The sequence below is a fragment of the Penicillium bovifimosum genome, assembly GCF_028826915.1.
Source record: "Penicillium bovifimosum strain IBT 22155 chromosome Unknown utg000007l_segment0_segment0, whole genome shotgun sequence".
NCBI classification, from domain to species: domain Eukaryota; kingdom Fungi; phylum Ascomycota; class Eurotiomycetes; order Eurotiales; family Aspergillaceae; genus Penicillium; species Penicillium bovifimosum.
Window position 1 is genome coordinate 1,551,449 of NW_026622716.1, and position 12,308 is coordinate 1,563,756.

The 12,308-nt window shown below is 49.9% G+C and overlaps 5 protein-coding genes across 5 annotated transcripts; 3 read left to right on the forward strand and 2 right to left on the reverse strand.

The window, feature by feature from the left end:
* Positions 1 to 637: 637 nt before the first annotated feature.
* On the reverse strand, positions 638 to 1,786 carry N7515_009510 (uncharacterized protein; the record flags this gene model as incomplete). Its single annotated transcript, XM_056670254.1, has 1 exon — positions 638 to 1,786. One exon carries the CDS (start codon positions 1,784 to 1,786, stop codon positions 638 to 640), a length of 1,149 nt encoding a protein of 382 aa, XP_056518053.1.
* A 1,003-nt stretch (positions 1,787 to 2,789) lies between these two features.
* On the forward strand, positions 2,790 to 4,428 carry faeB-1 (putative feruloyl esterase; the record flags this gene model as incomplete). The annotated part of the gene is made up of 2 exons (XM_056670255.1): positions 2,790 to 3,141; positions 3,194 to 4,428. The coding sequence occupies 2 exons, from the start codon at positions 2,790 to 2,792 to the stop codon at positions 4,426 to 4,428; spliced, it is 1,587 nt and encodes a 528-aa protein (XP_056518054.1).
* Positions 4,429 to 4,595: 167 nt separating this feature from the next.
* N7515_009512 (uncharacterized protein) lies at positions 4,596 to 5,822 on the reverse strand (the record flags this gene model as incomplete). Its single annotated transcript, XM_056670256.1, has 1 exon — positions 4,596 to 5,822. The coding sequence occupies one exon, from the start codon at positions 5,820 to 5,822 to the stop codon at positions 4,596 to 4,598; it is 1,227 nt and encodes a 408-aa protein (XP_056518055.1).
* Positions 5,823 to 7,080: 1,258 nt separating this feature from the next.
* pld2 (putative phospholipase D (PLD)) lies at positions 7,081 to 10,709 on the forward strand (the record flags this gene model as incomplete). Its single annotated transcript, XM_056670257.1, has 4 exons — positions 7,081 to 7,245; positions 7,295 to 7,664; positions 7,719 to 7,862; positions 7,921 to 10,709. 4 exons carry the CDS (start codon positions 7,081 to 7,083, stop codon positions 10,707 to 10,709), a joined length of 3,468 nt encoding a protein of 1,155 aa, XP_056518056.1.
* A 909-nt stretch (positions 10,710 to 11,618) lies between these two features.
* Positions 11,619 to 12,019, forward strand: N7515_009514 (uncharacterized protein; the record flags this gene model as incomplete). Its single annotated transcript, XM_056670258.1, has 3 exons — positions 11,619 to 11,643; positions 11,747 to 11,935; positions 12,006 to 12,019. The coding sequence occupies 3 exons, from the start codon at positions 11,619 to 11,621 to the stop codon at positions 12,017 to 12,019; spliced, it is 228 nt and encodes a 75-aa protein (XP_056518057.1).
* Between the last annotated feature and the right edge of the window lie 289 nt (positions 12,020 to 12,308).

Sequence of the window (12,308 nt, forward strand, 5' to 3'; positions counted from 1 at the left end):
AATCTTGGGATCTGGCAAGGGCGCAGAACGCGTAGAAGTAGTGAGATGGAAGATTGAGCGAGAGAATGAAGGTTTCGCGATGAGCCTTGTTGATCTGTAGGTTGAGTAGGTTCAACCACTGATCAGTGTTGGTTCTACACGGCAATATTGCTAGTGTGCGAAACGTCGAAGGCTACGGCGATTACTGGGCAGAGGGCCTACTCTCGTGGAGGCTCCTGATGGATGCGAAATGCCTTGGCTTATGGTCACTGGGTGAATAAGGGAGCGGGAAGAGTTGGAGAAAATAGGTGGACGAGCTGGGGACTGGCTCATAATAACTGCTTTTCTGGCACTAGAGACGCCTCCCGCATCAGACTTGTGTGGCCTCAAGTCGAATGGAACGGGGATGGTCCGAGGAATTTCTGGGTGAAAAGGTGGACTCTGGCCCTACCTTACCTACCAACGATTAAGAAACGATATAAAAACACCCAACTTCCGCTAAGGATCTACCCGCATATACTTGTCTGTAGGTACTTGACAGCTGAGGACATGCAGGTGCGCAACTAAGAGTTCAAGGACTTTCATCAATTCCGTCTTGACATAACTCTACCTATCTCCAGATATCTCCACCATTTACAATACTGTGTAGCAACGAGTCTCAATCTACAACAATAACATGCCTGTCCTCTCGCTCCGGTAGATTCAGAACATACCTGAGGTCCATCGAAGCCATCACCGGTGTAGGGATAGCCTCAAAATCAAATCGAATGTTCAGCTCCACGCTGGTGGCTTCCGTCACGATCCTCGCGATACGATGCGTCCCTCGATCCCATGCCCCTATAACCAGACGCGCCGTTGCCCTTCCGAGCTGGGTTCCCAGTATCGCTTGATACTCCGGGGTACCGTACTCCCATGTATGACACACCCCTGGATCAATATAGTTAACAGGCCAGTCAAGATTGTTTCGTGGGTACAACTTATCGCGTAGCAAGGGCCGAGTCTCTTCGTTAATAACATTCGTATAATAGAGGTGCCTGAGAGTATAGATATCGTGGTCGTATTTATATTGAGCAAGAGCAATATCGGACCAGTTCGGCCCCGTGTATCTGAACATGATCGCAGCAATGAGAACCCCTTCGGCGACATAGTGACCGTACGTACTCCACCTCCTGTAGCCTTGTGCGTCAATACCAAACAGATCCATATCGGTATGCCGGTAGTGTTGTTTCGTAACTGGGAATTGTAACCTTCTCAGATCAGCCCGAATCCCTTCGGGTGGGCGAGAGAAGCGACTCTCTCGACACTGGAACGATCCTTGGCCATAAAATAAATCAGCCATCGTAACCTCCGACCGCTGCACTGGGCATCCTGCCCGGGCTGGATTGGCAATCCATTCTTGCCATAAAGCACCTCTATCGCGGTAGGTTTGGACTAATTCGTTAGTTACCTCAGGTTCTAACCGCATCCCCCTCCTCGGAGGTGTCTTGCCTTCGGTCTCATTGGCCCAGTCGCCGACATGTCCGGGGGGAAACGGGGGAGGGAGTGGATCTGAATATGAGGACTCAGAACCAGTTGAATCAAGGGGATCAACAGATATAGGATGAGAAGGAGAATCCCCCCAGCGCCGTAACCGTTTAGTTGGCGGCCGAGGAGGAGCCTCGCCTACCTCTTCCTCCAGACGACGCTTCTGCCCTCGTGGGGACTGCTTGGTCTCTATCTCATACTCCGCATCTAACTCATACTCCGCATCTAACTCATACTCCGCATCTTCAGAGCTTCCCCGACCTGTATTACTCTTGGGATTCATTGTAATGTTGGTCTCATGCAAATGATTTGATATGTAGTATAGTGTTGGTCTCGCGCAAATGATCTGATATGTATAGATAAGTCTGTCAAGAAGTGCGGCACCTGTCGATTAAATAGATGATTCCAAGACGGCCCCCAAGGGCTTATTTCATTCAATTCCATTGTAAGAAAGCAATGTCTTTCACAAAAATAGAACGAGTAACCAAGGTCACAAATGGATGTGCCCAGATAAAGATAACCTCGAGAGGACAAGGAACAATGAGCATTCAGCCACTACTTAGATACAAACACGAGAATCACCCAACAAAGAGCTCGGGGTCGTATTCCCTGCAAGTAGGATGGTCTGATAGAAAGATATGTGGTCTTATTGTTTCCAATACCTTGTGAAAAAGACTGCAAGTTAATCTCGTCTTCCAGCTCGCTCTTGAGGTGTCGAAGTGACAGGCTTACCGCGGAAAATCCAATGGACACGCCGAACATCAAGACTCAAGAGTACGATACAAGTCGTTCAAGTTGTTTAGGCTGTTCATTTCAATATCAAAAAGCCGGACGTGGTCTAATCGATAGGTCTAAATCCGGCTTTCGATATTGAAATGAACATCCCAAACAGCCTAAACAATCACAGGGAACGCGGACGACCAGCATTCTACGTACCGGTGCAAAGATGTCGGCAAAGAGGATTTCTGATAAAATCAGAAAAGCCTCGGCTGAATTGATTCGGCACTAGTCGTCTTCATATTTGCCGATCGCAACTGGAATCACTGCAAGGGGCGGGGAATCCCTGCTAAGCATTGAAGTTGCGGGGCCCCGTGGGGTTTATGAACGCTTGTATGGTCACTCAACTATGCTCAACTATTTGTGGCGCTGCCATAGTCTTGCAGGCAATACGCATAGTAGGCAATACGCATAGTCTATAAGAGGCCTACGAAGACACGGTTGTGGTTTTCTCAAGTCCATTCACTAAGTACGTCTTAAGATCAGTTCCCCCTCGATCGACAATCGACATGCGGTTCTCGCTGCTTCTCGCAGGATCTGCCGCGGCGAGCGCCTATGCCCATGGAAATGTGGACAGAAGTTCTTTTCAGGCAAAGTGCGAGTCTTTCGCGCACAATATTAAAGTCCAAGATACCACTATTCACAGTGTGACCCACGTGCCGATTGGAACGAACATCTCCATGTCGAATGTTCCAGCCGCCTGTGCCTCGAACGCAGATAGCTCAAGCAGCACATTCGAATTCTGCCGTGTTGCGCTCAATGTGACGACTTCGTCAAAGAGTGAGATTTTCATGGAGGCGTGGCTACCTAGCAATTACTCTGGTCGATTCTTGAGTACCGGAAATGGAGGTCTCGGTGGCTGTATGTTTCTACCCATCTACTTTTGGAAGCATTGGAACTCATAACTATCAAGGCATTCAATACTCTGACATGGTGTACGCCGCAAATTATGGATTTGCCACTGTCGGTACCAACAATGGTCATTTTGGCGATACTGGTGTCTACTTCTACCACAATTCCGAAGTGCTCGAAGACTACGCCTACCGAGCTGTGCACACTGGTGTCGTTGTTGGCAAAGAACTTACCAAGCGATTTTATACCGAGGGTTTCGAGAAGTCCTACTATATGGGCTGCTCGACTGGCGGTCGCGAGGGGTGGAAGTCTATTCAGAAGTTCCCCAATGACTTTGATGGCGTGGTCGCTGGAGCACCTGCAGTCAACTTGGTCAATCTTATCAACTGGGGTGCTCGATTCCTCCCAACGACTGGCAATTCGAGCGCAGCCACATTCGTGACGGATGCCCAGTGGATCATCATTCACGATGAAATTCTTCGACAATGTGATGATCTCGATGGTGCCGCAGATGGGATCATCGAGGATCCGGACCTTTGCCAGCCCATCTTTGAGACACTGCTATGCAATCCGACTGCAGGTGCTGATTCAAGTTCGTGCCTTACGGCTACGCAAGTAAAGACTGTCAATACTATCTTCAGTCCTCTTTATGGAAACAATGACACACTATTGTACCCTCGCATGCAGCCTGGGTCCGAGCTGACCGCGGCCTATGTTTACTATAACGGCCAGCCATTCAATTACGCAGAGGACTGGTTCCGCTACGTGGTTTACAGCAACCCCAGTTGGGATCCTGCCTCATGGACTGTGAATGATGCTGTGATCGCGAATGCCCAAGATCCATACCAGGTCTCGACTTTCCAAGGCGACATCTCCGAATTCCAGAAGAAGGGCAAGGTCCTCCACTACCACGGAATGGAGGACCCAATCATTTCGTCTGACAGTTCGAAGATGTACTACAAACATGTTGCTGACACCATGAAACTCAGCCCATCGGAGCTGGATGAATTCTACCGTTTCTTCACAATCAGTGGAATGGGTCACTGCTCGACCGGTGATGGTGCCGGATCTATTGGTCAAGGTGTAGGGACCTTTGCGGGAAATGACCCGCAGGACAATGTTCTCCTTTCAATGGTGCGATGGGTGGAAGAGGGCATCGCCCCAGATTTTGTGCGTGGTACCAAGTTTAATGGCACCGAGGTAGAATACCGTCGAAAGCATTGCAAGTACCCTAAGCGCAACAAGTATGTTGGTCCTGGTGCTTATGAGGATGAGAATGCTTGGGAATGTGTTTGATTTGTATCTATCGATTCTCTGGGTAATTCCAGCAAAGCAGGGGACAGAGGAAATGATCACAACGATCTCCATCCTTTCTTCCTATTGGATAGTATAATCCTATGAACAAGTGGAATCGACTATCTCGACCCTTTTTGTCTTATGTGGATCAGCCAATTATCAAACATTCACCAAGACTGGTTGTCCGGTTGTAAAGGTAGGCTGGTCCAACAATTCCACCACTCGCTTCTAAAAGTCTGCTCGGACACCTGGGGCCAGATACTTTGAAGGACGGACACAATTCTACTAGAGAGGCGGACCTCTTCATCACGAGAATTATGCCAACTGTTTTCTCGTTTTATCTTCCATGCCCTTTCCTCAATCTGCTCCATGACAGGTACTCCTGGATTCTCAAGGTTATAACCTGTAAGCCGATATGATCGCGCAAAGCAGTCGATCAAGTAACGCTCCTCTTTGGCAAAGCGCACGTTTCCGTATGGCAAAATGCGTAGGTCTTTCAAACTGGGGCTCTTGTCTTTGATCTTGGTCCAAATCTGGAGAGCCAGGCTCTCGTCCATGGCTGCATTTATGTAAGTTCGTCGGAGTTCGAGATCGTCTGTTTCGGCAGAGATGCCCATCCTCGGTACCTTCGTTCGAGCATCGAAATGGAAATCTAGAAATAGTCTTTGGAGATTGGGGAAGGCACCCAGCGCTTCGTACATCTCACACTCTGCTTGGTTGCCCGCAGACCTCTTTATTTGAAGGCGCAGCTCTTCCATGTTCGGACAAAGATTCATCATTTCGAGGAGCTTGGAAGAATTGAGTCTGGGATACTGGTTGATCTTGCCCGTGGTGGGCACGAGAGCAAGTCCCTTCAATGACGGTCCATGACACTGGATGATTCTGTCCAAGGCTTCAATATTGCGGAGGCCCGTGACATAAAGATATTCCAAGGGTCGAAAGGCAAGTATCCCATCAATTGATTCTTCGATCTCAGTCTCGATGGTCACAGAGAAAATTCTGTCGAGATTAAGGAAAAGCCTCTTTAGATTCGGCAACAAGTCGGCGACTTTGACAAATTTCCCCGGTTCACAAACGCGACCAATGTCGAGTGAGCGGAGTTGAGAAAGGTCTCCGGCGGCAGCTAATTTGGAAAGCATAGTTCCTTCGGGCCCGTTGATGGCAATTGTGACTGATTCCAACTGGGACATTGCCTTCGGCTTGGCTTTATCAATCAAGCTTTGCCATGTCGCTTCCAGCGGAGCCACTCCGGCTTCATGAACGCCATAACTGTACGTCAGACAGAGGTGCTTCAGCCCCGGGCTGGTGAATAAGACAGGCATCATCTCCGAAAGCTGGTAATGGGAAATCGTCGTTGTCAGGGTGTGAAGGCCCGGCAGCTGCAGAGTGTCCATTGTGAATTGGCTAGAATATCTAGACACCGATGTAGTATCTGGATAGAATGGACTAGGTCCCACTTTTTGGTTGCCGAGAATATTCAGCCTGCAATCGGGATGATAGCGCCAAAATGCTTCCGTCAAGTCCGCTGTGAAGTCGTCGTCCGTGATACAGTCGAATTGATCAAGATGGTTCAAGCTAGCAATGAGCGAAACGACTGGTGCCCAGTTTGGAGTTTTCCCAATGCCTGTGTGGGAATATGGAAGTAAGACTCTGCCGGTTGTTGAGTAGCAAGAGGTCATATCATGCTCCAAGAAGCCTTTTCTCGTCGCTGGGTTTGGGTCAGTTACCATGTTGGGTGCCCATGGCTCTAGCGCCCATGGCCGGATTTGTCCGATACAGACAAGGGATACCCTCCTAGCAAATTTCTCGAAAATACTCGCCCGGGGAGCTTCTGTCACTTTCGACACTGCAGCCTCCAGGTCTTGGAATGTATAGAATATCAGTGTGATGTTTTGGTAAAGTATAGGGACTGCCGCCTGGTTGCAGAGATGGTTGATCTGACTGAAAGATGATAGGTCTTTGGGTGGACAGTATGCAGGACCCTCGAGCTAATCCAGATCAGCATGAGAAATGGCGTGAACTGGGGAGGGCCCATTAGCGACGAACATTGAGGCATATTTGCTGGAGAATTTCAATCGGAAGGCGATCCATTATGAACTGTGTCGTTGCAAAGGGAAGAGAGAAATCGACTCAAAATCGTCGAGACTAGTGAACTCTTAGCGCGTATCTATCAATAGGGTGTTTTCAGCAAAGCAGGGGACAGAGGGAATGACCACAACGATCTCCATCCTTCCTTTCTATTGGATAGTGGAATCCTGTGAGTATGACCATACCTAGTATTGAGGTGTCCGAATCGAAACACTTGGGGCTTCAATGGATGTCGGTAGATCTACACTCCGCAAAGGTTACGCAGTACATACACCAAGGTTCATGATATATTTTTCTGTCCTTTAATTCTGTTACCTAAAGCCAGGAATATCCATTTATAGAGAAATATCACCTACTGATGGCTGTGTAAATGTAGTCTCAGCTCAGCTGATACACCGCCACACTCACCACGTTCCCATCGTGGCTGGGTAGCGGGGCGTGGCCGGGGATTAAAAAACAGTCGCACCCCGCTCTACAGCCTACAGGCACACCTATTTTGTTTTTGAGACTTTTCTAAGGTCTTTTATTCTCAAAGCTCTCTTGTTCATTCACTACATTTCCGTCATGTCCCACCAGGATGATCTGGCATATGGATACGACAACGAACGTGGGTCTGGGGAAGCGTCCCGTGGTTTAGGCAGTACCTTCAAGAAGCTCCGCGACACCTACAAAAGTCACCAAGGCTCTACACATGGGCAGACCACATACAATCCAAGTGGTTATCAGGAAGTGAGAGTTGCCCTACTTTGTCGATTCGACACAATTTAACGCCCTGCAGCCGAGCTATCCAACCCAGAACCAAACCCCTCACGGATACAATCAACACAGTCAAGCGAGTGAACAACACCAGAATCCAGACTATTATGGAAAACCACAAAAAGCCGATAAGATCTCTGGTCTTCTGGAGAAAATCCAAGGTACCGTGACCGAGATCGGGTCCGAATTTGCCCAGAAACTTGGGACTACCATCGATCCCCAAGCATATGCCGAATATGGCCCCAGCAAGCCCAACGCAGAACACCGATTTGGTAGCTTTGCTCCTCCCCGGGAACATAACGATGTCAAGTGGTATGTCGATGGGTGTAGCTATTTTTGGGCCGTCTCGCGAGCTCTGGAAAATGCCCGAGAGTCAATATGGATACTGGACTGTGAGTGCTCATACTGCGAGGGGCTTTGAATGCAGCTAATATCAATCTTTATAGGGTGGCTATCGCCGGAGCTCTATTTGAGAAGGCCACCGGCCAAGAATGAGCAGTACCGATTGGACAGAATGCTGCAGGCTGCAGCCCAGCGGGGCGTGCGGGTCAATGTCATCGTTTACAAGGAAGTGACGCAGGCACTGACTTGTGAGTCGATGGTCTTCGACGGGATCTGCTTCAAAGTCCAGGCTAACAGCTCATACAGTATCCTCATCCCACACCAAACATGCCCTGGAAGATTTGCACCCCAATATCGCTGTCTTCCGTCACCCCGACCACCTACCTGACCGCCAAGGGCTGGCAGCTTCAATCACGTCGTCCTTCCAGAACATGTCCCTTGATTCGGGAAGCCTGAGCAAAATGTCCAAAGACGCACTGAAGGGATTGTACGGAATGAACGACGATGTAATTCTGTATTGGGCTCATCACGAGAAACTTTGCTTGATCGACGGCCGTACTGCATTTATGGGTGGCTTGGATATGTGCTTCGGCCGCTGGGATACACACCAACATGCGCTCTCAGATCTACATCCAACTGATGTTAACCAAACAGTTTTCCCCGGCCAGGACTACAACAATTCCCGTGTCCTTGATTTCGAAGATGTCGTCCACTGGGAGAAGAACCAGCTGGACAGGAAGACCATGTCTCGAATGGGATGGTCTGATATATCCGTAAGCCTACACGGCGCAGCTGTGGAGGATCTGCGTCGTCATTTCGTGGAACGATGGAACTTCATTTATGATGCGAAGTACAAAGTTCGCAATGATTCCAGATACGTGAGGCTGGCTCTCCACGGCCGACCCACTTCTTCAACTGGTCATCATCAGGGCTCTCCACAGCCCAACTTGTACCCCTCGGGACAATCAAGCCCGCAAGGCCACCCACCTGCGCCATCCTGGCAGACTTCTAGTGGAGCCGCCTCTACCACGTACACGCCGCCATTAGGCCAGACATCGTCGAACTATGAACAGACGCAGTCGCAACCCCAGCAACAGCACTCTGCTGGGTCATATCAGCCATACAGCCCGGGCGCTACCAGCACTCCAACATACCCACCTCCCCCGCCGGCTCAGACTTCTTCAATTCAGCATCAAGGGCAGCCGTACCAATCTCAGAGTTCTCCCACCTTTCCACCACCAGGTCAAGGTTCGTCGGGTTATCAACCCCAATCCACCCAAAGCCATTCTCTGAGTCAGGGGCAAAGCCCATATTCATACACCGGAGGCTCATTCCCCCCTCCTCCCCCTGGACCCCCTCCATCGCAGGCCAGTGCCCACGCTTCTTATCAGCCTTACAATCAGGGCTATCAGCAAGAGCAGACACCGTATTTCCCACCACCGCCGGGTCAAGAGGCAACTCACTCCGACACTCGTGGGCTTGATGATTACCAGCACCAAGAGGATCGCGAACGGGGATCTCTGGCGCCCCGTCGTCTCAGAGAGGATCTGACACAATATGGAAACTCTCTTCGTGGTCAGCTCGCTGGACAAATTCATCAATATCAGGATCGACTGACCACATTCGGCCGTCCTTCCTCCTCGCAAGGCCGCGGTAATATGTCATGTCAGATTGTGCGCAGCTGCGCAAAATGGAGCAATGGCACTCAGGTCGAGCATTCGATTGCTGACGCATATTGCGCCATAATTCGAAACAGTGAGCACTTTGTCTACATCGAAAACCAGTTCTTTATCACTGCGACCGGCGATTCGCAGCGTCCAGTCAAAAACAAGATCGGTGCTGCAATCGTGGAGAGAATTCTCCGTGCCGCTCGGGCCGGTCAAAAGTATAAGATTGTTGTGGTCATACCCTCCGTCCCATGCTTTGCCGGTGATTTACGAGACGACGAAACCCTCGGAACACGGGCAATTATGGAGTTTCAATATAATTCCATCAATCGTGGAGGTCACAGTATCATGGAGCTGATCGCCAAGGAAGGATACAACCCAATGGAGTATATCCGCTTCTACAACCTCCGCAATTATGACCGGATCAATAATGGCTCCGTGATGGCTGCAGCTGAACAACAAAGTGGTGTCAATTACGAGGATGCTCGCAGACAGTACGATGTGAATACCGCGGGTCCTGGTGGATATGCCCCGAATACACGTAGTGCTTTTGATACCACCGCGCCGTTCCAGAAGTACCAACAGGCCGCGCACCAGGTGCAAGGCGCCCATTCTTCCTCCACCCGGTGGGACAGCGTCAGTGAGTGTTATATGCTGGGTGGCGAAGATATTCGAAAGGTGCCGTGGGATGGTCACCCGGACGCTGAAATCGATGCCTTCGTGAGCGAAGAGCTTTATGTCCATTCGAAGGTGATGATCGCCGACGACCGCGTGGTTGTTTGTGGTTCTGCCAATCTGAATGACCGTTCTCAGCTGGGTGACCATGACTCCGAGATCGCGGTGATCATCGAGGACTTCACACCTGTGGCATCGAGCATGAATGGAAAGCCATGGACTGCGAGTCGTTTCGCTGCATCTCTTCGCCGTCAGCTGTTCCGCAAGCACTTGGGTCTTCTGCCACCACAAGACTACCAGCGACCGGACGCCAACTTCGAGCCCGTGGGAGTCCCAAATCAATTCGACTTCGAATGCCCGGAAAGCAAGATCGTTGCTGATCCGCTTTCTGACACTGCCCAGAGTCTTTGGAACTCACGGGCCCACACGAACACCGAGGTCTTCCGAAAGGTCTTCCATGCTGTTCCAGATGATTCAGTCCGCAGTTGGGCTGCGTACAAAGAGTTTTCGGAGTATTATTTCCACAAGACTGCTGAGAGTAGGGACGGTCCGGCGCGTCCGGCGCGATTTCAATGGGGCCACGTTGTGCGCGACGATTTTGCGCCTGGTGCCGAGGGCGTTAAGCAGGTCAAAGAACTGCTCAGCCAAGTTAAGGGTACTCTCGTTGATATGCCTTTGATGTTCCTGATCGAGGAGGACATCGCGAAGGAAGGATTGACTCTGAATGACTTGACCGAGCCGCTCTATACCTAAGGAGGTTAAGGTCGGAGATTGCGTTTGCCGAATTAGGATTGTTGATATTCATCTCCTTTTTGATATCTGCATTCTAGCACTTTTATTAGCTAAATTGATGTGCCTAAGCGAGGTGCGATCCCGTTATGACTCTGGTAGCGAAGCTACTCGGTATGCTCTCTCTTTCATGAACGCCCGAGTGGAGATGACACCGATATTCGATCCTATGCAATCAAACCCTTTGATAGATATTCAGTCTATATGATGCCAAGGCTAACATTGTGCTCGAAGAACAATCATAGGCGTCAAGTGATTGTGGCGATTGGTCGAAATCTTCCTTTGTTCTGCAACGCCAGACCCACCAGAGAGCGATCAACACAGCATCCTCTCCGCCAAGCCCTAGCTTAATATTGTTCTTACCCCTGTCCGAACTTGTGAATGTGACTGCAGTTTGGTCCTCGAAACAACCTTTGTGGCGTTCTTCTTCAAAGACCACTTCTGGCAGAAGGACGTTTCGGGTAATATGTGATGCAAGTCAACATCTCAACTTTCAATCAAGATGGCTGACCGCACATCGTCAAGACAAAGAGCAAATGCCCTAAGGCAACGATATCTACATTCATGAATCCGAGAACAATATCAAGCACACTCCACATGCGTCTCCACCACGGCAGGCACTACGCATTCGACACCCTCGTCAATGCCCATCGCATTCTATACAGCGAGTCAATGTACCACCATTCATTGACACTCGATGTCTGACTGGACTCATGAACTGAATTGATACTCCGAGTAGCATATCCACGAATATAAATACCAACTTGCACACCCGTCTCCAAATTCTCTTCCTCACCACGCTCACATTTCAATCATTCAATCCATCTTCCAATCTTTCCAAGCTTCGCTTCTTAAGCTCTTCTCATCTTCGAAATGTCTCGCGCTCAGGTCAAGAAGTGTGAGTACCTCCTCAAAGAGGCATGCATTGCCTCCTCTTCCTTCTTCTTCTGCTGCTGCTTCTTTGCAACGTCCAGTCCATGATATACTAACATATTCTCCAGCTCCCGGCGGTGGTTGCGTCGTCATGAAGTCCCCCGGCGGTGGCTGTGTCGTCATGAAGTCCCCCGGCAACCTCGGCTGCATCGGTGACCGTCTCCCCGATGCTGCCAGCTGCTCCATCCAACAGCGCTCTCCCGAACTCGGCTGTACCCTGATGAAGTCTCCCGGCGGTGGCTGCGTTGTCATGCGCTGTAAGTATCCTACATCCGACTTTCTTGTCTTCCAGTCTAAGCAAAGAGACCAAACTAATATCTGCTCCAGCCGCCCCCTTCTAAACAGCCCATGAGCCCCCGCGCCCAATTGTCCACCAATTCCATCGTCCACCATGACTTGACTAGCACGTAGGTCTTGTCATGGCCGGCAATGGAGACCGCATCTAATTTCTTTCAATTTTCGCCCAACTCTGAGAACACTTTCAACCATCCATAAACACAATTCCTTCGGAACGTGGTCTTTCCGCTTTTGCTTTGTTGATCCAGACTGCCTGTGAGTCTGTATGTCCAGTTCCTTCTTTCTTCGATAAGGGACAGCTTCAATCTTCTCTGACGGTCATTGATCGTTGAC